Source organism: Phocoena phocoena, chromosome 2, assembly GCF_963924675.1.
Source record: "Phocoena phocoena chromosome 2, mPhoPho1.1, whole genome shotgun sequence".
In the NCBI taxonomy this organism is placed as follows: domain Eukaryota; kingdom Metazoa; phylum Chordata; class Mammalia; order Artiodactyla; family Phocoenidae; genus Phocoena; species Phocoena phocoena.
In genome coordinates this window covers 42,381,983-42,408,374 of record NC_089220.1, presented here as the reverse complement: position 1 = coordinate 42,408,374, position 26,392 = coordinate 42,381,983, and the positions used below count along the sequence as shown (strand labels likewise).

General features: G+C 39.7%; 3 protein-coding genes across 9 annotated transcripts in view; 2 read left to right on the top strand and 1 right to left on the bottom strand.

Moving 5' to 3' along the window:
- Positions 1–699: 699 nt before the first annotated feature.
- TOMM20L (translocase of outer mitochondrial membrane 20 like) lies at positions 700–11,223 on the top strand. Its single transcript, XM_065871672.1, is given in 5 exon segments — positions 700–821; positions 6,071–6,149; positions 6,862–6,940; positions 10,050–10,192; positions 11,170–11,223. Coding segments are annotated over 5 exon segments (477 nt in total).
- On the bottom strand, positions 10,856–26,364 carry TIMM9 (translocase of inner mitochondrial membrane 9). 4 transcript variants are annotated; one of them, XM_065871935.1, is made up of 6 exons: positions 26,243–26,364; positions 24,887–25,074; positions 22,494–22,582; positions 13,480–13,544; positions 13,031–13,126; positions 10,856–11,805 (listed from the first exon to the last, which is right to left on the bottom strand). In XM_065871935.1, exons 4-6 carry the CDS (start codon positions 13,516–13,518, stop codon positions 11,671–11,673), a joined length of 270 nt encoding a protein of 89 aa, XP_065728007.1. In that variant the 5' UTR covers positions 13,519–13,544; positions 22,494–22,582; positions 24,887–25,074; positions 26,243–26,364; the 3' UTR covers positions 10,856–11,670. The 4 variants fall into 4 exon arrangements, with proteins under 4 accessions (XP_065728007.1, XP_065728008.1, XP_065728009.1 ...); XM_065871936.1 differs by lacking the exons at positions 22,494–22,582; positions 24,887–25,074; positions 26,243–26,364 and having other exon boundaries at positions 11,671–11,736; positions 13,480–13,518; XM_065871937.1 differs by lacking the exons at positions 22,494–22,582; positions 24,887–25,074; positions 26,243–26,364 and having other exon boundaries at positions 11,671–11,721; positions 13,480–13,518.
- KIAA0586 (KIAA0586 ortholog) overlaps positions 26,194–26,392 on the top strand; it is a 106,928-nt gene continuing 106,729 nt past the window's right edge. For all 4 annotated transcript variants that reach the window (XM_065871934.1, XM_065871931.1, XM_065871933.1 and 1 more), the window contains exon 1: positions 26,194–26,392. In XM_065871934.1, the coding sequence (XP_065728006.1) occupies positions 26,194–26,392 (199 nt within the window).

Sequence of the window (26,392 nt, the reverse complement as noted above, 5' to 3'; positions counted from 1 at the left end):
CTAGGCTAGTAAGTGTCATGGGTCTCTTGGAGTTGCTTTTCCTCTGGGACCTTTGGCTGTCAGGCCCGGCCCAGACCAGCAAATTAACGTTTTTTTTCTAGGCTAAATTATTATTGTTGTTACTATTATTATTACTTCAACATGCCTCCTGCCTCCTGCTGTGGAGCTAAGGTGGTTGGGGACTTTGGACTGCTGGGTTCTTGCAGGTGACAAAGCATACCAGGTTGGGGAATACGGACTAGTGTCCAGGTGCTCGGTGGGCAGTACTGTGAACTAGGAGATGACCAGAGTTATGACTCAAAGTTGCAGTTGAGGGAACACAGGCCTAAGAAGGATCAGTACCTCAGCTAACCAGATTCCCGACATACTGTGATTTGCCTGAATGGGCGTCATAGGCAGAGGGACTGGGGTGCGTTTGGGTAAGGGGTGCGGAATTTGGAGTACGACCGACCTGGGTTCGAACAGAGCTCTCCTACTCGGTGGTTGTGAGACTCCCACACTCCTCCTCTAGGACCCTGGGTTTCCTCCTCTATCCGCCGGCCGAGGTGCGAGGCGTCGACGCTCAGCTCTTCACGCCCGCGGCCCGGCGCACAGGAAGCCCCGAGGCTGGGAGGGGCGCCGCGCCGACGCCCCCTGCCGGCCGGCCGGGCTCCCAGCGCAGGCGGGCCCGCGCCCAACTCGCGGGACGCCCGCAGCCATATGCCCTACGTCCGCACAGTCTTCTGCCTCCTGGCGGCCCTGGAGGCCTGTGGCGCCGTCGCCTTCCTCGGCTACTGCGTCTGCTTCGACCGGAAGCGGTGTGGCGACCCCAAGGCGGGAAAGTGAGTGCGACGGCGGCGGAGGTGCGGCGGGCCGGGCTGGGAGGGCGGCGGACGCGCTGACCGGGCCGGTGGCGGAGGGGCTGACTGGGCCCACGGAGCGAGGCCGGGCCGCGGGTGCCGCCAACGCCGCCGAAAGGCCCGCGGGACGGAAGCCTGGGTGGGGACGGCCCCCTACCAGCACGTGCCACGTTTTGTTTGCAGAAATTAGAGCCCAGCAGCAAAAGGCTGAGGGACGGGGCGCCCAGGGGAAGTACTTTAGCGACGCCGAGGTGGCGTTACAGTGAGGAACCTCCAGCCGATGCAGATCCCGGCTCGGCCTCAGGGTCCCAGGCCGCTTCCTGAGCAACCGTTTCCTGAGCAGCCGTTTCCGAGCACCGCTCTGCCTGCCCTCACCCCGTTTCCGCTCAACTTACGTTTAGTTTTTATTGTCCGCTACGAAAGGAAAGAAACGAAGGAAGAACCATTTGGGGTCGTGAAAAGGCAGCTGTACAGTAAACGTGGTAGGAAAAGCCGCTCCGTTTAGTTTATAAAAAAGAAAGAGAAGCCTTTGCCCTTGCTGAGCAGCACCAGACACTTAGAAACCCACACCAGGCCTCGGCTGGGTGACAGTGATGCACCGCCCACTCCTGTCCTACTGGGCCTTTCTTCTTGCTCAAAAGCAGAACATACCTTCTTTTTCTCCAAAATGGAATTTGATTAGTTACTTTTAAAGATAATCACAATCATCTTAGCGATCGGTCCAACTTAACTAACTCACATCATCTCTCAGAGAGTTCTTAGGTCCTTCTATGAATTTTCATTCATTCAGTCGGTTGAGCACCTCCTACGTGTGAGGCATTGTTCTAGGTGTGGCAGAGGTTAGCATTGTGGGTGGGGGTGGGGGGGAAGACTATCCCCCACTTAACAGGAGCACAGAGGAGGTAGAGGATCACTTTCAGGGCAGGGTTATCATGGAGGTGTTCTACTGATCTACTGCTCCTTTAACCTTAGTGGCTTAAAACATCTTATTTTGCTCCTGAATCTGCAATTTGAGTAGGGCTGGGTGGGAATCACACCTTTCTGCTCCGCTCAGCTTCAGCCAGGTTGACCCCAGGGCTAGGTGCTGGGTCATCTGAAGGCTCGCTCCCTCACACGTTGGGCAGTTATTGCTGCTGGCCACTTAGCTGGGTGTATCGCACAGAACACCTGCACATATCCTCTCCATGTGGCATCGTCTTCCTCGCAGTATGGTTGATGGGTCCCACCGGGCAAGCAAGTGTGTGATATATTTGTGTGTGTGTGTGTGTGTGTGTGTGTGTTGATACACACAGTTGACCCTTGAACAACACAGTGGTTGGGGCAATGACCCTTCCCTCAGTCAAAAATCTGAAAATAACTTTGCAGTTCGCCCTGCGTGTCGGTGGTTCCAAATCTGAGAATTCAACCGACAGCAATTCAACTGTAGTGCCTATTTATTGAAAAAGACCGTGTATATGTGGATCTGGACAGTTAAAACCCATATTGTTCAAGGGTCAACTGTATATATGTATTTATACATATATTTGTGAGAGAGAACATGTGGGCGTGTGCCAGGTGGTGCCACTTCTACTGCATTGAGGCCCACTCAGTTTCAAGGGGAGAGGCAATAGCCTCTATCTAGCTCTGGGAATATTGCTGTGGCTGTTTTTGGAACATGCGGTTCTTCACAGAAGACTTTGGAAAAGAGGTGGCATCAAATGAGTGTGGAAGGATGTGTTAAATTTGGGTCCTGGTTTCAGGGGAGACAGCATTCAGGATGAAGGGAACTGAATGTACATAAAGGTGCAAAATGGGGGATCTGCCAGGCCTATTCAGTAAATCAGTTTGACAGAGGAGTCCCAGTGGGGGATAGTGGGAGGTGAGGTTGGAGAGCTAAGTAGGGGCCGCCTCGGAGAAGGCTTTGAAGGCCAGGTTAAGGAATTCAGATTCAATGGGGGAATTACTGAAGATTTCTGAGCAGGAATATTTTTAAAAAGGAGGAAAGCAAAAAACTTTTTAGGTTACATCAGGCAGGAGTATGCTAGATAGAGTGGAGGAAAAGAAAGTTATTGCAGTAATACAGGTGAGAGGTAATCAAAATCCTGAACTGCGGTGGTGTCAGTGGCAACCAGTGATGAGAGATGTGAGATAAAATTTCCAGAAAGAATAGATAGTTCTTGCTGGCTGATGAAAGGGTCATGGAGAGCAGAAGTCAGAGATTTCTGAGGTTTCAAGATGGAGTCTCTTAGGGAAAAAGGTGCAATCGACAGAGTTAAGAAAGCAGGACAGGGAGTATCCATGGCTGGGCGTGAGAGAGATGCTTTCCCTGGGGTAGAGCCTGGGTCAGCTCCATGTCCCTCTCCTTCATTGCCCTTATCCGTGGTTGAAGTTACACCATTTGTTTGTGTGATTATTTGATTAATGCTTTCTATTTATTAGAATCAGCTCCATAAGGGCAGACCTTGTCTGTGTTTTTACTCTCCATTGTCTCTCCAGTGCCTAGAACAGTGTCCGGTACATTGTAGGTGCCCAGCAAATATTTGTTGAATATTGTTTATTGTAGGCAGAGAGAAACAGCTTGTGCAGAGGCACAGACTACGAAATTGCAATATTTCAAGTGTTGTGGCCAGAGAGATAGCTGAGTGGTAGATTGGTGTCTTATTGTGGAGGGCTTTGAATGCCAAACCAGAAAGTTTTGCTATTTTTCTGTCATGGCAGATAACCAGTGACAGTGATTTTATTTCAGAGAATGGATGCAATTTTTTTTTTTTTTTGGAGTATGGGATGGAGGAGGGAAGTCAAAGGCAGAAACATCAGTGGCAGTCTAGGTGGGAAATGATGAAGATCTGGATTATTTCAAATGAAGAGGCAGAAGCAGGATTTTTCAAATGTTCTTTTATATAATCCTCATAACCACTCTGTTCTTCTAGGTTTTTTTGTTTTGTTTTGTTTTGTTTTTGCATTACGCGGGCCTCTCACTGTTATGGCCTCTCCCGTTGCGGAGCACAGGCTCTGGACGCGCAGGCCCAGCGGCCATGGCTCACAGGCCCAGCAGCTCTGCGGCATGTGGGATCTTTCCGGACCGGGGCACGAACCCGTGTCCCCTGCATTGGCAGGCAGACTCTCAACCACTGCGCCACCAGGGAAGCCCTGTTCTTCTAGTTTTATAGATGAATAAACTAAGGCACAGAGAGATGTCACTTCCTCCTTCCAGGATCTCTCTTCCTCCTCACCCCAGGCCCTTTTTGTTTCCCAAAGTATGGTCTGTGGTCAGTCTGCATTAGATTTACCTGGGGAATTTGTCAAAATGTAGATTATTTGACCCAAGCACCAGCCATTCTGATTTAGGAGGTCAGGGGTAGCCCAGTGGTTATGGGGGCAGTGATGCTCAGACTTCAGAATTTATAAGAATCTTCTGAGGAGCTCATTAAAAATGCACATTCCTGGGCTCTACTTAGACTGATTTGCTAGGTCTGCGTGGAGCCCAAGAAAACTGCAGTTTTAATAGCTCGTTCAGCCCATCCTTTGTGAAACAGTGCTCTCAGATTCTGCATAATCCCTTATCTCCCTGGAAGCTCCTTCCCTTCTCCATAAGTGACCTCAGATATACTGCTCTAGACCTGGGGCCCCAAATTTTGCCTGCCTGCCAGACTCTGTAGCCTAGATGATCTGTTGGCACCTCAGCTTTGTGTGTTCAGAAGTACATTCATCATCTCATCCCTTGCCACTGTTCCTCCTCCTCATGTTTCCTTGTGATGCTTCTGATAGCCCTAGGCTCCCTGCTGTGACCCAACTCATCTTGCTTAAAATATCAACCTCATCTTCCACAATCAATCCCCTTATTTTTCTGTTCTCTATCTCATACCCTATTCCTTTTCTATTTCCATTGCTCCTGTACTACCTCAGGCTTTTATCACCTTTTACCCAGGATACTGTAATAATTTCTTAACTGTCTCACTGCCTCTTTTCTTATGCTCTCAGAGTAAATTCCTTCTAAACCGCAGCTGTGTATATGTAACACTTTGCAGTAGCTCCCTACTCTGCAGATGAAAGACGAACCCTCTCAGCTTGGCACCAAGGACTTGGCACCATGGGTGCCTTCAGTATTGACAGCCTTATTTTCCTAAGGATTAGAAATAATACATGGAAAGTTTTCAGTCCATAGCTGGCCTTCAGTAATTGGTAGTTTTTTATTATTATTGTTGCTCCATTCACCCTATCATAATCCAGCTACATAAGCTCACTTGATATTTTTCCCTGCAGTTTGGCATCACTTGTACTTTCTTCATCAGACTTTCACTGAGCTTCTCCACATCTCAAATGCTATCTTTTCTGAGAAACTTACCCTGATCTTCCAACCAGATGGAATGTACTATGAGCCCCAGAGACATTGGACTTTGTTGTTAATGTGTTACTGATATCAAGCATACTTGTCTTTTCTCTTGGTTAGACTCTGGACTCCATGGGGATGGGCACAGGAGTCTTGATCTCCTTCCCCTTCCAGCTCTCCTTAGAGGGTCCTGCTCTTGGCTCACTAAGTATCTGATGAATGAAACCTGTGGTTGTTACTGATCATCAGCATGTTTGCTGATAAAAGCTTAGAATATGATCTCATCTGCAGGTTTATACCATTTAAAAAAGAGAATTCTTGGGGAAAATAAACAGAAAAACTCTCTGAATATAAAAGACTGAAGCTGAAGTGACTGGCAGTGGAGTTGATACTTTGGGCTAGGGATTGCCCACTTTAGCTTTAAAGACCAGCCCTTGGCATGGTTACCAGTGATGATGACATCCTGTGAACCTCGTCACTTTCATGAACCAGCCTGCAGCAAACCACAGCATCCTTCTGAATATCACCAGCTGCCCGGCCAGCCCCCGCCATGCCAGCCCCCGCCATGCCCTTTGCTAAATCAACAAGCACGGTTAATACCCTAGGCAAGAAAATAGGTTTGCAAAGAAAACTACCTTTGTTATAGTTGATTACAGTGTGATTTCTCCTATGTGTACTTAGCAAGCTGGGTAAAATATGAAGTTATTACAAACACCTCAACCAAACTTGAATATGCCATTTTTTTCATTTGTTTGCTTTAGGAGGGAGCTTCAACTTTTTTTTTTAAATTATAACATGAGCTAAATTTAAGAAATTACCCTAGTCTTCTGACTTTATTTCTCAGAGTTGTTAGATCTAAATGACAATATAACTCATGAAAGTATACTGAAAAGTACAAGAGCTGATATAAAATGGTAATCAGGGTTCCAGGTGTCAAGGGATTAGAGAAGCTGAAGAATAAAACTGGCCAGGCTGCAGCCTGGCAGACGCTGGATGTGCTGGTTTAACAAGGTACCATCTAGGAAGGCCATCAAATGTGCATGGTGACAATTCACAGCCATCGCCTGCTGTATATATATATATATATATATATATATATATATATAGGTTTTTTTTGGCGCCTGAAATTATAACTCCATTTTAAGAAATTGTCTTAAATATAAAGAACTGCATTTGTCATGCTTGGATTTAGAGACTAGATTCAAGATGTGCTTTTTTTTGGGTTTTTTGTGGCACGCAGGCCTCTCACTGTTGTGGCCTCTCCCGTTGTGGAGCACAGGCTCCGGACGCGCAGGCTCAGCGGCCACGGCCCACGGGCCCAGCCGCCCCGCGGCATGTGGGATCTTCCCGGACTGGGGCACGAACCCGCGTCCCCTGCATCAGCAGGCAGACTTCCAACCACTGCGCCACCAGAGAAGCCCAAGATGTGCTTTTAAAATAAAAGTTAAGGGACTTCCCTGTGGTCCCTGGTGGGGTAAGACTCTGTGTTCCCAATGCAGGGGGCCCGGGTTTGATCTCTGATCGGGGAACTAGATCCCACATGCATGCTGCAACTAAGAGTTTGCAGGCCACAACTAAGGAGCCCGCCTGCCACAAGTAACACCCAGTGCAACAAAATAAATAAATAAATAAAATAAAAGTTAAATAATTTTGACAAGTAACCATATACCTTACATTCGTTACTTATTGTTAAATATTCTGTGACTCTTTTAGTTGTGGGATCCAGCAAAGAATGAAAAATTACAACTTTTTCTGCAAGAAGTACGAATGGGAGAACTTTGGTTATCCAGAGGTAAGAATGTAAACATTCTTTTGTAAGCAGTTATTTATGATAATTTATATTTGAGAAATATTTATGGATTGGTATTTGTATGTCAGATAACTTAACTAACTAGACGTGTTAACCAACTTGCTTCAGTTTAAGAGAAACTGTCCCAGCATTTTCACTTTATTACAGTTACAGCTCCACGATGTTACAGTTAGTGTTAGTTTTGGTTGCAGTCTTGGAAGTGGGCAGATGGAGAAGCAAAGCCAAATACAAGAACACCTTATTTACTGTCAGATAAAATTCTAAGTAAATGGGTTTTCCAAATGACTAAATGTTGTATGAATCAAAACTTAAAAATTTTTTAACTGCTTAAGGATACTCCCTGGATATAGGGGCAATTAAAATACAAAGAACCTTTCAGCTTTAACATTTTTTGAGCTGGGATAGTATAAATATGGAGAGGAAAATTATGAGTTATAAATTAAAAGAAAAATAACAATTATTTTATTACATTTTATTTTTACTTTATGTTTAAGAGCTATCATGTAATAGTTTAGATTTAGAGGTGAATGTTACAAATATTGAGATGATAAAAACAAAAATTGCAAATTTGAGTTTTTAAATTTTTCTCTCTCAAAGGTGATTAACATTATTTCTATGAGCCCCTAAATTAATTAGCACTTTTAGGGTTATATACTTCTACTATATTTTACTTCTGAAATTCTCATCTTGGTTGCTTATTCTTTAAATCCCCCACCAAATCCAAAACCAATTACATAAGAATCTCTGGTGTGGGACCCAGGCATCAGAATTTTTTTTTCTTTTTTCTTTTTTTTAATTGAAGTATAGTTGGTTTACAGTGTTGTGTTACTTTCAGGTGTACAGCAAAGTGATTCAGTTTTACATATATTTATCTATATCTGTTCTTTTTCAGATTCTTTTCCCTTATAGATTATACAAGATATTGATTATAGTTCCCTGTGCTATACAGTAGGTCCTTGTTGGTTATCTATTTTGTATTTAGTAGTGTGTATATTTTAATCCCAAACTCCTAATTTATCCATCCCCTTCTCCCCTTTGGTTACCATAAGTTTGTCTTCTCTGAGTCTATTTCTGTTTTGTAAATAAGTTCATTTCTGTCATTTTTTTAGATTCCATATATTAGTGATATCATATGATATTTGTCTTTCTCTGACTTAACTTCACTTAGTATGATAATTTCTAGGTCCATCCATGTTGCTGCAAATGGCATTATTTCATTCTTTTTTTTTTTTTTTTTTTTTTGCTGTACGCGGGCCTCTCACTGTTGTGGCCTCTCCCGTTGTGGAGCACAGGCTCCAGACGCGCAGGCTCAGCAGCCATGGCTCACGGGCCCAGCCGCTCCGCGGCATGTGGGATCTTCCCAGTCTGGGGCATGAACCCGTGTCCCCTGCATCGGCAGGCGGACTCTCAACCACTGCGCCATTCTTTTTTATGGCTGATAATATTCCAATGCATGTATGTACCACATCTTTTTTATCCATTCCTCTGTCGACGGACATTTAGGTTGCTTCCATGTCTTGGCTATTGTAAACATTGCTTCAGTGAACATTGGGGTGCATGTATCTTTTAGAATTATAGTTTTCTCCAGATATATAGGTGTCAGTATTCTTTAAACCTCCCTAGGTTATTACAGTACACTGGTTGAGAACCAGTGTTCTAATGCAATAATATTTCACCCAGTTTTCTGTAATCTCAGTTTTCTCTACTCCCTCCTGCCACCACCCCATTTTTACTACTTTGCTGCCAGGTAGTTCTGTAGCCATCTCAGTTGTGTTTATGTCTATATAACCAGAGGGACCATAGAGCCAAAAGTTTTAAGAGAAATTTCTGATTAGCTGATTTGATTGGATTTATTGGTTGGTTGATCTAATTAACCAAACTGATTATTGTTTTTAGGTTACATTAGCTCCATCAACTTGAGAGGCACTATTATATCTTTTTCTTTCTTTACAAGGTTTGATACAAAGTGTTTATTTCCTACTTAGTTATATTAAATATGTCAAAATGTCAACTTCTGTTATTACATAACACCTGAAGAGAGGCAGCACACTAGTCTCAAGGTTCAGAAAATTAGGTTCTGTTACTAATTCTGGCATTAATTAGCTTTGAAACCTTAAGTTATTTCACTGATCTTTGCCTATTTCCTAAAACGAGGTAGTGAGACTAAGTGATTACATGTTTTAACTTAAAGAGAGACTCTATCATTAATTTCCACTATTCACAAATTTTCATTCTTAGTTACTTTACAGCCAATCATCCTAAAACTCATTTTAAAACCACCTAGAAATCAAAGTTCATAAATCTCTTCTCCTCCCCTGGATATGTAATTCATGTTACACTAAATCTTGTTTCAGCTCGTTGATAATACAATCTATGTTTTAAAAGTCTTATTTAGCTGGAACATCAAGATGTTTCACCTGTAATACTTCATCGATCACATACGTAGAGTTAAAGATAACTCATATCAGTAATGGCAAACCCCAGCCTTTTAAAAAAACTCAGTACCTCCCTCTTGCATACCCAAATAGCAGAATGTGAACATTTCCAATTCAAGAGTGCACTTTTAAATAGTAATTTGGGTCAGAAAGTTATTTAATTGGCAGCTCAACATTTTCCCCTTTATACTCTTTACTCTTTTTGTGGCTTGTTCAATCAAATAGTCTTTATTTTTTAACATTTATTTGTTTGGTTGCCTCGGGTCTTAGTTGCGGCATGTGGGATCTTTTGTTGCGGCATGCGGGATCTTTCATTGTGGCATGGGGGCTCTTCATCGCGGCGGGTGGGCTTCTCTCTAGTTCTGGTGCACGGGCTCCAGAGCACGCGGGCTCAGTAGTTGCGGTGTGTGGGCTCCAGAGCACGTGGGTTTAGTTGCCCCACGGCATGTGAGATCTTAGTTCCCCGACCAGGGCCTGAACCCGCGTCCCCTGCATTGGAAGGAGGATTCTTAACCATTGGACCACGAGGGAAGTCCCCTAGTCTTCAGTTTGATGTGTTTTTTTAGTTTCAATGCTTGGTGCTTTCTTGGTAATTTGTAGAATGTATATTTTGAAGAACTTTAAAATTCTGCTCTAATCTTATAAATCTGTTTCAGGGGAGCATTGAATGGGGCTTGAACATCTCAGCAATGCCTTTTTGGTGTGTGGGCAACCACAGGAACTTCTGAAAGTTTTCAAACACACACTTCCTCCCAAGGTATTTGAGATGCTATTGTGCAAAATTCCCCTCATTTGCCAGGTAAGCACATACTTAATTATCTTTGTGAAATGAACACTGTAAATAACCACGTTGGGCTTAATTACGTAGAAACAGTGAAGTATTGATATGTGTGTGAATGGCCCAAAGTTTGAAATGAGTAAGATCTCTGAATTTTTGTTTGCTTTTCGTGTCTTCAGATGAAACAAGCCTATTCTTTCACGTTCCTTTGACCATAATGAATTGTATATTTTGTTGAGTATTATACGTTTCAACATTTCAACTTTAAAGTTAACACTGTTAACACTGTTTATCTTTGTACTTTCAAAGACATCACAATTATTGACTGACTGCAATGTCAACAGAGGTCTATAAGTTAAATGGTATTGTTAGTTAATGGCTTAAAAATTAGATATAATACAGAAAACTGTAAATTATCAAAGCAGAATAATACTTCTACTTTCCAATAATATGACAAAACATAGAAATCACTTTGGTAAATTTAAACATATAGGCTAGTTAGTGTTCTCTTGAGTACAAGTTTATATTGGTAAATGTAAGCAGACTAATACCTATTAATAAATTGGCTCATGAATGGATATCATTTGATACCAAACTGCTGGGTGTACTTATGCATCAACTAGAGTTTCCTGCAGCGTTTGGATTTGTTTTAGGATTCATTTAGCTCTAAGACACTACTTTAACTTTGGTTTACTTTTTATTACATTGATCACATGCAGTAGCTGAGAGTACACTGTATATTGTTGGTCTGACTTGGAATCATTCATGTTGGCTTCTCAGCTTTTGAATAAAACACAAAGCAACATAGTCTCCACTAAAGCACAATAATCAATTCTTAAACATTTTGCAAGCTAGTCTCAGATGGGATCTTTCCTGAAGGTACATGAAAATGTCGCTAGGATAAGAATGTGTAGTGCCCACCCTGACACAAGAAGGGAGGCAAGAAAAGGATCGTGCATTAAACTGATTAGCAAGTAACTATTTTATGTATTTACCAGCAATTTGAGGCAGACATGAATGAACAGGAATACTTGGAGGATGATCCTGATTGAAAAACATTTCAATGTATCCACAATCCAGTCAGAATGCTATGGTGCTATATAGTATAAACTGCTCAGTGATATTTCCATTTATTTTCCTTTTAGTAATAAAATTTTTTTTCTGTCTCATACATGATTGAACACGTATTTTGCTTTAAAATTAACAGTCATAATTGAAGAAACCATGGTTTATTTCTCTAATCAAGTGACCAAGCTGCTGAATCTTAAGGCCTCAACAAGTGTTGCATCTTATTATTTTCATTGAACAATAAGACCTATTTTGATTATTCTGGTAAACAGCAATGTTGTTTCCCCAGTGGTTTCTGTTTGCCAAACAGTCATGACAGATGGTTTAACATGGTGGCTACTGCTTTCATGGGATTCTGTCAGGTGAATCCTCATTTCCAGTGCAACAGCTGTTGGCAATCTTTCATCAAAAGTCCATGCATTAGGACTTCTCTATCGTGGTTGGCCAAGGAGTCCTGCTTTGGCAGCCAGGGCTTCATTCTGCTGAATATGATATTCCTGAAATCTCATAGATATTCGTTGAGTCATTTTTAAATATTTCTGTAAGCAATGCTCTGAACAGGTGGTCTAGAAATAAAAAGATCCAAGAGTCAACACAAAAATATTAATTAAAAGAAATTGCATCTATTCTAAAAAAATAACCAGTGGGTACTTTTCTTTTCTTTGAATATATCTGAGAATTAAATGGTATTAATGAGTAGCAAGTGATCATAGCTTTCAATTGTTAATACTTTCATCCATTTACAAAAATTAATATATACTGAATGCTTACCAGTTTGGAGGTACTAAAAACAATGGTAAGTCAGTCCCTGCCTTCTGGACTAGATTTTCTGCAGGTGTGTTTCAATATTAACTGAAATCCCACATTCCCATCTCTTATTCTGATTGTTAAAATGTAGGCCCAGTATCAGGTTTGTTCTTTTTAATGAGAGACTCCATTCACGACATTCTTAATTTTCAACTTTTTACTTTTTAATAAGACTATTGTACTTAGCATCTCTCAAACTTCGTCATTTATTTAACAAACACTTATTTTTTTTTTTTTTTTTTATGCGTTACGCGGGCCTCTCACTGTTGTGGCCTCTCCCGTTGCAGAGGACAGGCTCCGGACGCGCAGGCTCAGCGGCCATGGCTCACGGGCCCAGCCGCTCCGCGGCATGTGGGATCTTCCCAGACCGGGGCACGAACCCGTGTCCCCTGCATCGGCAGGCGGACTCTCAACCACTGCGCCACCAGGGAAGCCCTAACAAACACTTATTGATTGCTGGTTATATGTTAAGTTCTTGGCATGAATATTTATCAACATATTCCACTGGAGGAATTTTATGTCTCTTTTAGCCAATATATAAATGTTTTGAAGAGGATATTAAAAGTTAAGACTTCTAATAGGGTTAGGCAATATGAGCCACCAAATTCAAACTCTACTTTTTCCAAAATTAACCTGAGTTTTCAAGGTCAGATAGGAAAGCCATGTCAAGTTTCTCTAGCCTGGCCATCTTGACTGAAAGCTAATTATTAAGAATCTTTGCTTTGGAACAATGTATTCAGCAAGTCCCAGGCATCTTCTCTAAAAAAGTCTGCCGTAGTTCAGTGTGGCTGTGATATTAAATTTGGCATCGTTAAAACTCAGTGCCACGAGTCTGGCTGCTTCAAGTTCCTCTGAGCAACGGAACATATAAAAGGTAGCCTAAATTCCTGTAATAACTAGGAACGAGCAAAATGCTTAGGGGGATCCCATTTATATTGTTTACGATGAACTTAGAGAATTTTTAGTGGGCAACACTTTTCATACCTCTTCAGGTTTTACTTCTCTTGTTGTGAAGTCTTTAACACAGTCCAAAAAGCAGGTTTCTGTAAGTTTATTGTAGGTTCCAAGAAATTCCTTAAACTACAAACAAATCAGAAGGTTCTTTAATATTTGTTTTTAAAACAAAGATGTTTTAAATACTGATGTATTGAGGCAAAATACCCTGTAATACTTGAAATCAAAGGTTCTTTTGCTACCTTAAATGGGTATAATATGATCTACAAAATATAGTCAGATTTTCTAGTTGAATATTTATTATTTCCTGGATTATCTTTCAAATTATCTGAAAAATGAATATGCTTCATATCATTTAACATCCATCTGTGGAAATGAAATATAAATAGTTATTTTGTGAGATCACTGACTGACATGGTTATATCCCGTAGTGCCTTAATTTTTTGCAAAATCCTTTTTCCTTAATTATAATACCTTACCTGTTTTATCTGATCAGATTCTGGTATTTGTGCAGCCATATTCTTTTGGTATGTTTATTAGTCACCTGATTTAAAAGTAAAAAGTTTGTCAGTTTGTATACAAATTTATTTAGGCTAGTTGAAGGTAATCAAAACAAGCACAGGTTTTGAAATAGCACTGAAACGAGTCTACCTGAAATTACTGTTCATATTTTATAAATTTCTGATTATGTAATTATATGTCCCCCCACAATCTCCCAGGTCATTAATAAGAACCTTACAGTTTAGAACTCGATTTTCTTAATGCTAGCTATGAGAACCGAAGGCCCTATCTAAATCTCCATTTTTTAGACAGTTTGCTCTGTTACCTTGCAAAGCTACGTATTAAAGTCCCATGCGTAGTACGGTTTTATGGGAAAGAGCTCTCTGGTGTCTTCCTATAAGTACTTAAGTTAACTATCCCCCTGGTTCCTAATACAACTTAGATCTGTGCTACTAAAGATCCTTTTACTATCACTATGTAAATGCAAAGGTTCTATTAATTAACAAACACCATCCACTTATTAATCAACAACACTCATGAAAGAGAGTTCTAAAAGACTCTAAGAGAAAGTTACAGGAGTTGTACATTCTACAGTTCAAAAAGGGTAATCACAGAGACTTACCAGAAACTTCTGAACATATGACACTTTTGATCTAACTTGGGGGCAACAGAGAAGTGAAGATAAGGAAGTCAAAGAGTGTTTCTGAATTACTGGGATTTTCACATATCCTAAATGGAGGACCCAGGATCAGTTAATTATGATGTAAGAATGTATCACGTTATCTACTTATTCTATCCTGGCTAGTTCTAAAACAGATAAAATCTCATAAACTGGATGTGTATGTCATTCTTACTAGCTCATCAATTATTATTTAAAGTGGCTGTGAAAAACAGGAAATTTTCATGAAGCTCACATGGAGATTAAGTAGGAAATTCAAGCTTAGGGCAGAGTGTATGCTACTATCGTGAAAGAAAATTCTCATTTTGATTAACAAATACAATCAATGGTAATTCCACTCCAGCATTCCCAACCATGTATAAAACTTTACCCCTTTTGCATTTATTCTTCCCTCCTCTTTTGTCCTTATCCTGTATGTTCACAAGTACTACTGCCATTTTTAAAAAGTTATTTTTTCCATATGCAAGGGAAAGCACCAGTTCTTTTTTATTTGCTATCCTAGTCTCATTCCAAAATTCTGACTGTCTATACTTCAGGGAATCTCTGGTTTAGTAGTAACAGTTATAAACTATCTTTTCTATTAAAATTCTTCGATATCTGCTACAAACAGTGCAGTAGAGGTTTCAAATTAGCCCAACATGCAGGCAACTAGTGTTCCATAAACACCTAAAAAGTTACCAAGAACGCTCTTTATTCCTATTTTACTTCACAGCTTTATAAATAATATATATATTTTAACCACATAAACTACCTGAAAAATACCAGGAATTAACTGAAGGTCACAATTTTTCAGGTATTGCTGTGACTATCATCATTGAATGTCCCAGGTAAGATACTTCCATTATATTTACTCTTTGCTCACTTAAGTCATGAAACACTGATTCCACACCATCCAACTACGGAACTGCATAGAAATACAAACCTAATTATTCCATTATTTTCTAATATCAACTTCAAACTTATTTACAGTTTGAGATCTCAGCAGTTACTATTTTGCTAGATAGATATGGGTAGATATTCATTCAGTAAACATTTATTTAATGTACCAAGTACTGTGCTAGTTATGAAACCAGCCATGCTTCTGAGGTAAGATGCATCTTTATAGCTGCTATAAAATTTTGTCACTAACCAGCCAAGAAACAGAGAATCCTGTAAGTATATCATACAGTGAGGTTTAGGATTTGTGCTTCTGGGAAGGTGGGGTAGATGTGCTTTTTCCTATTCTTCTCACTAAGTACAACTAAAACCCCTGGACATTACACATAAAACAAACATAAGACTAAAAAGTAGAGAGGAGAAAGTATATTAGCTAGGGCCCTTGGGACCCGAGAAGCATCACAGTAGTGAATTCTCTCCCTTGTCTGGGGTCTCATATATCACAAACTTGGAGCTGAAAAAGCTGGCAACCTGCAAATGCCAGTTGGAGTAGTCAAAAAGCCCCTCTGTACCCCCAGCCAAAAGTCTGCCTTCTCTAGCCAAAAGGCTAGGAAAGGGGAAGCCTGCCTATAAAACAGAAATCTTTTAAACAATAACTGCTGTACTCCAGGCCAACACAGAAAAAACTTTGGTTCTCATCCCCACCCACATCAGCATAAGCCAGATAGTCTTCCACCCTCACTAGGTTGTAACGAGACACTCCAACTCCCACACCAGAATAGTGTCAGAGAAGGGTGATTAGGGAGCAGGGACTTTAATTCTTGCTGGGCATTAATAAGGACCCCTACCCTAAGTGTCAGTGGAAACTGCATGGGGAGCCTAGACTTCCTCCTCTGTTGTCAGTGATGAAGTACCTTTCTCCCTTCCCTCTCGGGTGGTATCAAAGGAGGCCTAGTTGAGATTCAGGACCTACATACTGCCCCATGGTAATCAGGCCACATGCCCTCCTGTGGTGTCAGTGGAGGCCACGTGGGGAGTAGTAATGAGGCACTCCAGTCCTCAGCCAGGGAGACACCAATGAAGGCCTAGTAGAGAGCTGTAACTCCTACGCTCACCCAGCAGAAATGAGGAACATCACCCCCACCCCCTGGCACACACACACACACCCCACCCACCCTCTCTAGTGACAGAGTGAGGAACTTGGAATTCTACCCTCACCTGGCAGTAATAAGGTGCCCCCCCCATGAAGCAGTGTCAAAAGCAGTCAGCTAGAGGAGAAGGTTTAAACAAGATCTAGAGTCTCATAACACAAGATGCAAAATGTCTAGGTTACAAAAAAACAGAAACAAAACTCATTCCAAGAACTAAGATCTTAAGAAAAAAAAGATGTCAAACACTGAGATGAGAGATGTTAGAATTATCTGACAAAGATCTTAAAATAGCTATTATAAAAAATGCTTCAATGAATAATTAAGAATGTCTGAAACAAATTTAAAAAATATAAAACTCAGCAAAGAAATATAAGATATCAAGAACCAAATGGAAATTTTAAGAAGTGAAAAATAGAAAAAAACAAAAGAAGCTCAACAGACAGAATCAACAGCAGATCGGAGGGGATAGAAAAAAGAATCTGTGAAGGAAGGAGGAAGATAGAAAATAGAATTATCCAATATGAATAACAGAAAAATAGAATTAAAAAAATGACAGGGTACCAGGAATCTGTGTGACTGTGACAAAAGAACTGACATTTGTTTTATTAGAGTCCTGGAAGAAGAGAAAGAGGGCAGGGCTGTTAAAGTACTAAAATAATGGCTGAAAACTTCCCAAATGTGGCAAAAGAAGAGAAGCTTACACATTCAAGAACTGAATTGCATTCCAAAAAGCGTAAACACAAAGAAATCCACATCAAGATACATCATAGTCAAACATTTAAAAACTAAAGACAAAAAATTTAGTCTTGCAAGATGTCGCTTGCAAGAGAAAAGCGACATCTTCTATAGGGGAAAAACAATTAGGATAATAGCAGATTTCTCATCAGTCAAACCAGAAACCTGTATCTAGCAAAAATATCCTTCAGGAATGAAGGTGAAATTAAGACACTCTCAAATGAAGGAAAACTAAGAATTTGGTGCCAGCAGACCTACCTGAAAAGGATTAAAGTTCTGAGCAGAAAAAAACTGATAAAAGGAGACTTGGAACATCAAGGAGGAACAACATAGTAATAAAAGTAGGAAAACGTACAGTACCCTTTCCTTTTCTTCTTGAGTTTCCTAAATTATATTTGACAGTTGAAGCAAAAATTATAAAACTGCCTAACATGGTTCTAAATGTATATTTTAAATGGGGAGGGTAAAGGGAGGCAAGGCTTTCTCACTTCACTGAAACTAGTAATATACTGACACCATTAGACTGTGATAAGCTTTGTATATGTCATGTAATACCTAGAGCAACCACTAAAAAAGAACATAAGGAGATACACTCAAAAACATTATAGATTAATCAAAATAAATTACAAAAAATATTCAAATAATCCACAGGAAGACAAGAAAAGAGAAACAAAACCAGAACAAACAGAAAATAAAAAATAAAATAGCACATTTAAGCCTTAATAAACAATTACATTAAATATAAGTAGTCTAAAGAATCAAAAGACAGATTGGGGGCTTCCCTGGTGGCACAGTGGTTGAGAGTCTGCCTGCCGATGCAGGGGACGCGGGTTCGTGGCCCGGTCCGGGAAGATCCCACATGCCGCGGAGCGGCTGGGCCCATGAGCCATGGCCGCTGAGCCTGCGCGTCCGGAGCCTGTGCTCCACAACGGGAGAGGCCACAACAGTGAGAGGCCCGCGTACCGGAAAAAAAAAAAAAAAAGACAGATTGGCAGAGTGCATTAAAGAAATGACCAAGTACATGTTGTCTATAAGAAACTAACTTCAAATACAGTGATACAGACAGAGTGAATACAAAAGGATGGAAAATGATTTATCATGCAAGCAATAATACAAAGAAAATAGTGGATATATTAACATCAGATTAAGTAGACTTCACAGCAAAGGAATTTAACAGAGACACAAAAGGACATTAAGGGTCATCCACCAAGAAGACATAGTACTCCTAAATGTGTGTGCCCCAAGCAACAGAGCTGCAAAATATGTAGAGAGAACTGAAAGGCGAAAAAGACAAGTATAGTTTCAGACTTAAACATCCCTCTCCCAACAACTGATAGAACAACTCAACAGAAAATCCACGAGGATACAGAAAAACTCAACATCATTAACCAACAGGATACAATCTACATTTACAGAACATTTCACCCAATACCACAGAATACACTTTTTATTAAGTGCCCATGGAACACATACCAAGATAAACCATATCTGGGGCCACAAAGTAGCCTTAATAAATTTAAAAGATTTGAAATCATACAGAGTCTGTTTTTAGACCACAATGGAATCAAAATAGAAACCAGTAACAGATAACAGGAAAATCTCTTAACATCTGGAAAATAAATAACACTTCTAAATAATCCATGAATCAAAGAGGAAGTCTCAAGGAACTTTTAAAAAAAGTCACTGGACTGAATGAAACGGAAAATACAGCATATTAAAATTTGTGTGACACAGCTAAATCAAGTGCCAAGAGGAAATTTTATAGTCCTAAATGCATACATTAAAGAGGAAATGCATCAAATCAACTATTTTTTTTTCTTTTTACCTCAAGAACCTAGAAAAAGAGCAAAATAAACCCACAAAGCATGTAGAAGGAAGAAAATAATAACAGAAATCAACCAAAATGAAAACAGAAAAGCAACAGACAAAAATCAGTGAAATAAAGAGCTGGTTCTTTGAAAAGACTATAACAGACAAACCTCTAGCAAGACTAACAAAGAAAAAGAGTCACATATTATCATTATCAGGAATAAAACAAGGTATATAGTACCATAGACCCTGCAGATATCAAAAGGATAACAGAACTATGAACAACTCTATATACATAAATCTAACAACTTGCTCATGAATTTACTATTATCCTGATATCAAAACCAGATAAAGAAGATACATACAAGAAAACTACAGAAAAATATCTTCATAAAATAGACATAAAAATCCTTAACAAAATAATAGCAAATATAGTTCAGTAATATATTAAAAAAAATACACACCTCTAATAAGTAGGATTTATTCTAGAGATGCAAGGCTAATTCAATATTTAAAAATCTATTATCCACCATATTAATAGATGAAAAAATAAGTCATGATCATATCAATTGATGCAGAAAAAGCATTTGACAAAGTCAGTACCCATTCATGTTAAAAACTGAAGATTAGGAAGACAGGGGAACTTCTTCAACTTGGTAATGTACACCTACAAAAACATCCTACACCCTGTACTACACAGTTAATGGTGAAAGACTGAACACTTTCCCATAAGACAGTGAGCAAAGCCAGATGTCTGCCCTTACTACTCTTACTGAATATACTGCTGGAAGTTCTACCCAGTGCAGTAACTCAAGAAAAAGAAATAAGACATATAAATTGTAAAGGAAGAAAATAAAACTGTCCCTCTTTGAAGATGACATGATTGTGAACACAGAAAATCACAAAGAATCTACAAAGAAACCCGAGAACAAGATAGTTCAGCAAGTCAGCAAGATCACAGTATACAAGATAAACATGGCAAAAATCAGTTGTAAAAACTGTAATTTTCAGTGTTACTGAAATTAAAAATACAATACCATTTATAATCACTCAAAAAAAAAGATTTATGGGTAAATCTAACAAGGCATGTACAGGTAAATCTAACAAGGCATGCTGAAAACTACAAAATGCTGATGAAAGAAATCAAAGACTTAAATAAATGGAAAGACACATTGTGTTCATGGATTGTAAAACTCAGCATAGTAATGATGTAAATTTTCCCAAAATTGATATACAGGCTTAATGCAATTCCTATCAAGGTCCCAGTAACACTTATTATAAATATAGACAAGATTATTTTTAAATTTATCTGGAAAGCAAATGGACTTGAACAAATTCAAAAGAAGACTAATAAAGTGGGAGGAATCAGCCTACCTGATTTCAAGACTTATTACATAGCTACAGTAATCAGTATTGTGTGATTTTGGTGGAAAAGCCGACACATAGATCCATGAAACAGGATAGAGAACCCAGAAATAATAACACAAATATGCCCAACTGATTTTTGGTAAAGATGCAAAACCAGTTAAGTGAAGGTAGCCTTTACAACAAGTGGTGCTGGTACAACTGTACATCCATAGGCAAAAAATTTAACCTCAAAGTAAGTCTTTCACTTTATACAAAAATTATCTCAAAATGGATCTGGGACTTAAATATAGAACATAAAACCCATTAAAACTTTTAGAAAAATAGGAGAAAATCTTCGGGCTTTAGGGCAAAGAATTCTTAGACTTCACATGAAGTCTACATATGTGATAAAGAACTAATAACTAGACAACATAAAGAAGTCTGCAAACTCTATAGTAAAAACACAAATAATGCAATTAGAAATGGGCAAAAGACACCTCACCAAAAAGATATAGATGGCGAATAGGCACATGAAAAGATACTCAACATTGTTAGCTGTTAGGGAAACAAATTAAAACCATGATATATAGCATTACACACCTGTCAGAATGGCTGAATTAAAAAAATATAGTGACACCACCAAACGCTGGTGAAAATGAGGAAAAACTGGATCACTCAGATATTCCCTAGTGGTAATGTGAAATCATATAGCCACTGTGGTAAACAGTTTGGCACTATGTTAAAAACCTAAATGTACAACTATCGTGTCACGCAGCAATTGCATTCCTGGGCATTTTTCACAGAAAAATGAAAACTTATGTTCACACAAAAACCTGTACATGAATGTTTATATACACTTTATTCATAACAGTCAAAAACTGGAAGCAATCCAGATGTTCTTCAACAGGTGAATGATTAAACAAACCGGTACACCCACACCACAGAATACTACTCAGCAATAAAAAGGAATGAGGTACTGATACACACAACAGCCTGGATGAAACTCTAGAGGACTATGCTGAGTGAAAAGCCAATCCCACAAGGTTATATACTGTATGATTCCATTTATATCACATTCTTGTAATGACAAAGTTACAGAAATGGGGAACTTAGTAGTGGTTGCCAGGGGTCGAGGAGGGGGTAGGGGAGGAGGAAAGTAGGTGTTACTATAAAAAGGCAACATGACTTTTGAAATGGAAATGTCCTGTACTCTGACTGTAATAACATCAATATCCTGGTTGTGATATTGTACTACAGTTTTGTAAGATGTTACCATTGTGGAAAGCTAGGTAAATGACACAAGGGAGCTCTATTTTTTCTTACAACTGCATGTGAATCTACAATAATCTCAAAAAGTTTGAGGTTGCCCAGCTTTCTAATCCCTGCCAAAGAACAAGGTACAGTGTGCATTGTGGTAAATGTTAGCAAACGTTCAGAACTAGAGTTCTTTTGGCTTCCTACTCAGAAAACAGCCTGAAAAGATCCAAGAACTGGTAAGATAACTTTTGTGGTTAGGTGTTAAAAGAAAACTTTGTGGGAACTTAAAAAAAAAAAACAAACAAGAGCAATAAAACAGGAATTAAAGGAACCTGGTTTACCAGCAGGCCTCTAGCTGAAAGCACAAAAGGTTATCCAAAGACCTGTTCATGTTTGCTAATTATAATGCCAAAATCAGCTTCTTTTTCCTGTTCCTATCCTAGTATTTCTTCAGGTTAAAATTCACATATAATATGACTTTTTCAAGCAGAGGTCAGAGAGGCAGAAAGTATGAAATCTTTAAATGTTGTGTAACACTGCTGACTCTACCTCACTTCCCTATTGGTATACAACTCATAGTGACAAATGATGACTGTTATTGGGAAGTCTTTGAAGAGATATAGATGAGGAGCACCCCCAAATGTTGTTTGTATGAATTTTTTTGATATTGTCTTTTTTTTTATACCTAAGTGAAGGCAGTTGTTCCTAGAAAATACTGGAGACGGTTGAGTGAATAGATGATTTTCAAATTTACTTGCTAGTTTGTGTCTTCTGAGTCTTCCAGCATTCTATCTTGCAGTTATTTAATCATTAGTTATGTTGACTGACAAAGTCCAACAGCCATACAAACCACCTGATAGTGAGAAGCGGTAGAAGCAATGTGGCTGCCCTTTTATTAGGTCCTAATTACCAGATATTACAAGCAAATGTTTGTTACTAGAGAGGCAAATATCCAATCAGGGGATACCTTCTGGTTATATCCCTGAAACCTGAAGAGGGAGGGAAGGGATAGAGAGTTCTAGCATCTCTGGCTTGGGCCTTAGGAATGATTACAGCAATGCTAAGTAATTTTTGTGTCAAACAAAATGTATCATAAAACCAGGGAACTTAAGAGAATTGTTAGTCATCAAGCTCAAACCTTTTCTGATGCATGAGTTTCCTTTCTGTTCTGGAAAAGTAGTTGTCCAACCTTTGCTTGAATGTCTCCAGTGAGGCCTGATTTCTCACCTGAAAAATGAGGGGATTACAATATGACTGCTGAGGCCCCTTCAAGCTCTAAGTTTGTTTGATGAAATCTAAACTTCTGCTGGCTAAGTGATTTTTTGAAAAACCTTTTCCTTTTCAATAAGTGAAATTAGTTTCCTCAATCTGTTCTGAGGTTACAGTTATTTAGCATATGTGTTATTATGTATTAAAAAATACTTAATATCCTGTTTTGCCATGTAATATGTATATTCAGGTGAACACACAGGACAAACAATTCCCAGAAATTTCTGAGTATTAAAAAAAAATAATAAACTAATCAGGATGTGGTGGGAAGATACCCTCAATTTAGTCTTTAGAATCATATGCAGATTTCTACCAGGTCTGGAGCCAAATTTCTAATTCTGTTCAAACTTAGTTTACAATAAGTGATTCTTCTGATGTCCTTGGCCGCTATCACTATAACTGATCCTGGCCGCAGCATGGCTGGTACTGGTAATTGGTAATCTTGTGATTCAGGCAAGGATCATGAATGGATGATAAAACTACTGGGTGATAGGTTGGGGAACAGGATATATGCATTGTATCAAAGCATCTCCACAAGTTACTTATCACAAAAAGAAAACTGTCCCTTTACATTGGGAAGATCTGCCAATCACCACCTTAACCGGTGTGGTACCATCTATGTGCTATTCTGGCCAAAAATGTTTTATGTGATTGATTATGAGGGAATAATTAGGAACAGCCACAATTTGGGACTACGTGTAAGATGACTAGACTGGTCTTTTCTAAAAAAGTCATAAAGAAAAGGAGTAGAAAGGGCTGTTCTAGCATATGACTAAAGAATTAAGATAACTAAACAGTTGTGAACTTTGGAACTCAAAACCATTTTTGAGTTTTAAAAATAAAGACTTTTGGGGATAATTGGAGAAATTTGAATATATTATCTTAGGTGTGATAGTCATATTGTAGCTATGTAATAGTATGTTCTTAAGGAGATACATGCTGAAGAAATAAGGGTTAAAGGTCATGATGTCTGCAACTTGTAAGTGGTTCAACAAAAAAAACCTGTATATCTCTATATATATGTATATATAGAGATATGAGAGTGGGAAAGAGAAAGCAAGTAAGTAAAAGTGTTAACAACAAAAAAGAAATGAAAGAACAATCCTGTGAGCCATGTTTTTTGTTCCTGGGCTATCTGTTCTTTATTTGATAGGTCAGATGTCTAAACTGATCTGAACTAACTTGCTAGACTGACATAAAATAGGACTCTACCACATGTCCCTTTACTTTAGATCATTTGCAGCAGCTTTAGGAAATTGTGCCTGATTAACTGGCAACCCTAACTTAATCAGAGCAAAACATTCTCTTGAAAGATCACTGCATACTCCTTTTGGGTTTAAAGGATGGCTTCAAGGCCTTAAAGGATGAGCCTATGAGCACTGGACTAGACGGGGGCAAGATTACTTGGGTTTTAGTCCCAGCTCTGATTAAAGGGTTGTAAGATCCAAAACAAGTCACATTTTTAATGAGTTTCTACACCTACGAGCACACCTTAGAGGGGAAAGGTCACTTTTTCTTTTACATCTAAGTTTCACCTAGAAAATAAGGGAGATAAATCATCTCAGAAGTCTCTTACAGCTCTGACACTGTCATTATATCTTTTAATTTACATAAATTATAAAACAAATTGTGAACAGATACTACCTAAAAGCCTGGTAATGAAGGAAATGTAACTGAAATACAGAAACTTATCAAGATTTAAAAGGTTCTCTAAAGCTGAGCCCTTAAGGTCTCTTTTAATTCTAGGATTTCTTCTATCAAAGTAGACAGCTGAGATGTAAAAATAAAAATTTGTTATTTAACGTTTACATCAGATTACATTTTTTGCTTTGATTAATCTTTTAGTAATGCGTAAAGGGAAACGTTTAAGTAATGCATCCTCGAAAATCAGCAAATCAGATAAGGTGTGTTGGCCCTGGTCTTCTGTCTAGAGAGAATTTTTCAGTTAAAGGAGGGTTCAGCTCAAGGTCACGAGGTGGATGCCTTACAGTCTAACTCACTGTCCCAAAACAAGACCCCGACTCCCCAAACTTGGGTTGAAGGTGGCTCAGAGCCTCGTATTCGACCCTCGCCACAGTGATGACACGTTCTGAGGCAGGTCCCAAACCCGCTCTGGGGACGCGTTGCCCGGCTCCGCAGCCCCTCATAGCCCCAGGTAACCGCGGCGGCCTCCTTAAGAGACCCTGCCACCTTTCCCGAGCGTGGCTTGCAGCCCCCCGCCTGGAAACCCGGGATTCTGTGGACAGAGAAAAGAGACCATACTTAAGAATAAACTCTCGCATCCGACACCAGTAGGAGGCTGTGGGGCTCCGCTACCCGTCGAGTCTGGGGGCGGAGGATCTGGGTCAGGGCCGGCGCCGCAGCCGCTGGATGAAGGAGAACACGTGGGAATGGCGATGTCAAATAGCTCTTATACCCTACTTCACCGATTCGTTATAACGCAGGAAACTCTAGAGGAAAAAGCCGATATCATAAACGAATTTTAAAATCCCCTGAAAATTGATTTTTTGATTGTCTGCTTAGACGAAGGTATTTCTGACTTTCTCTTCAGTATCAACACGAATCTGTCGAAACTTTTTGTAAAACTAATTTACTTAATCTCGCGTCCCTAACGGTCTGCGGGAGCTACCCTGTAAACAGTCCCTAATAAAATTGGTATTGTCATCTACGTTGGGAGCTCTTCAGGTCTTGGATGAAACTCCCGAGTGTTATTCAATGTTGTAAGTCTTGTGGGGCAATGTACTGCCTTTAATAAAACAAAAAATTCACACCCGTTTTAAGCCTTTTATGTTGGGAGTTTGTTTCCACCCGGAGAGGGATGGAAGAGCACCGGAGAGCGTTTAGCTTTTTGGTTGGACGATTTCATGGCGCGCATGCGTGTTGTGTCTGAAGGGCGGGTTTAAAGGGAAGTAGGTGTTGACCCGCGGCTAACTGAAGCTGTTGTCAGCTTAGACCCGTGACTCCGCTGTTGCCGAGGGTTCGGAAGACGCAGAGGGGTGAATTTAGGTGTCTGATGGTTGCTTCTGGAGGGGTGTGTAAGACTCTTTGGCTGAAGAAAGCTATTAAGCTTCTTATGTGGGTGATTTTGAAAAAAATAGCATTTCGGTTTTACCTGCTTGACTCCCTCTTCTCAAATTTTAACTCCGCCTCCACATCTGGTTGGTTTTGCACTGCCATCTCTACGGTTGGGGAGTGCTCTGTTATTGTTATTATTGCTAATGCGGTCATTCTCTTGTCATCCTCACTTTCAGATTCATTGGCATGGTGCATTAATAGACTGAGTGGGATTAATGGGTAAATATGTTCTAGTCGTCTCTAATCCTGGATTAAATACCAAATTGAAATTTCTAGCTTTGTGCATAGTCTGACGTTTTATTTAAAAGTTGATGACTGCATGTTTCAAAATCACTTGAAATTCACGTTTTCTTTATCATACTCCCACTTTATTTCTTCTCCCTTACCCCTGCCCTCCCGAAATCCTCAAAGCGGTGAAAATTTTGTTCTGAAGTTTTATGGACCCAGAAGAAAATTCTGTTCATAATTGTGGGACTAGTTTTGTTACCAGTAATATGAAAGGCTCTGAGTTTAGCCTGGAAAAGAAAAAAAAGGTTAAAATACCAGCGAGGAGACTTCGTGAGGTAATTTCTCCAAATCAGGGAGATAATTTGCCTTTGCTGAAAGATGAGTTGTCCCGTGTTCCTCCAGCGTTGTCTGCAAATAAACGTCTTCCTGTTAGAACTGGGAAGAGCTTGAATGGAACGTTATGTG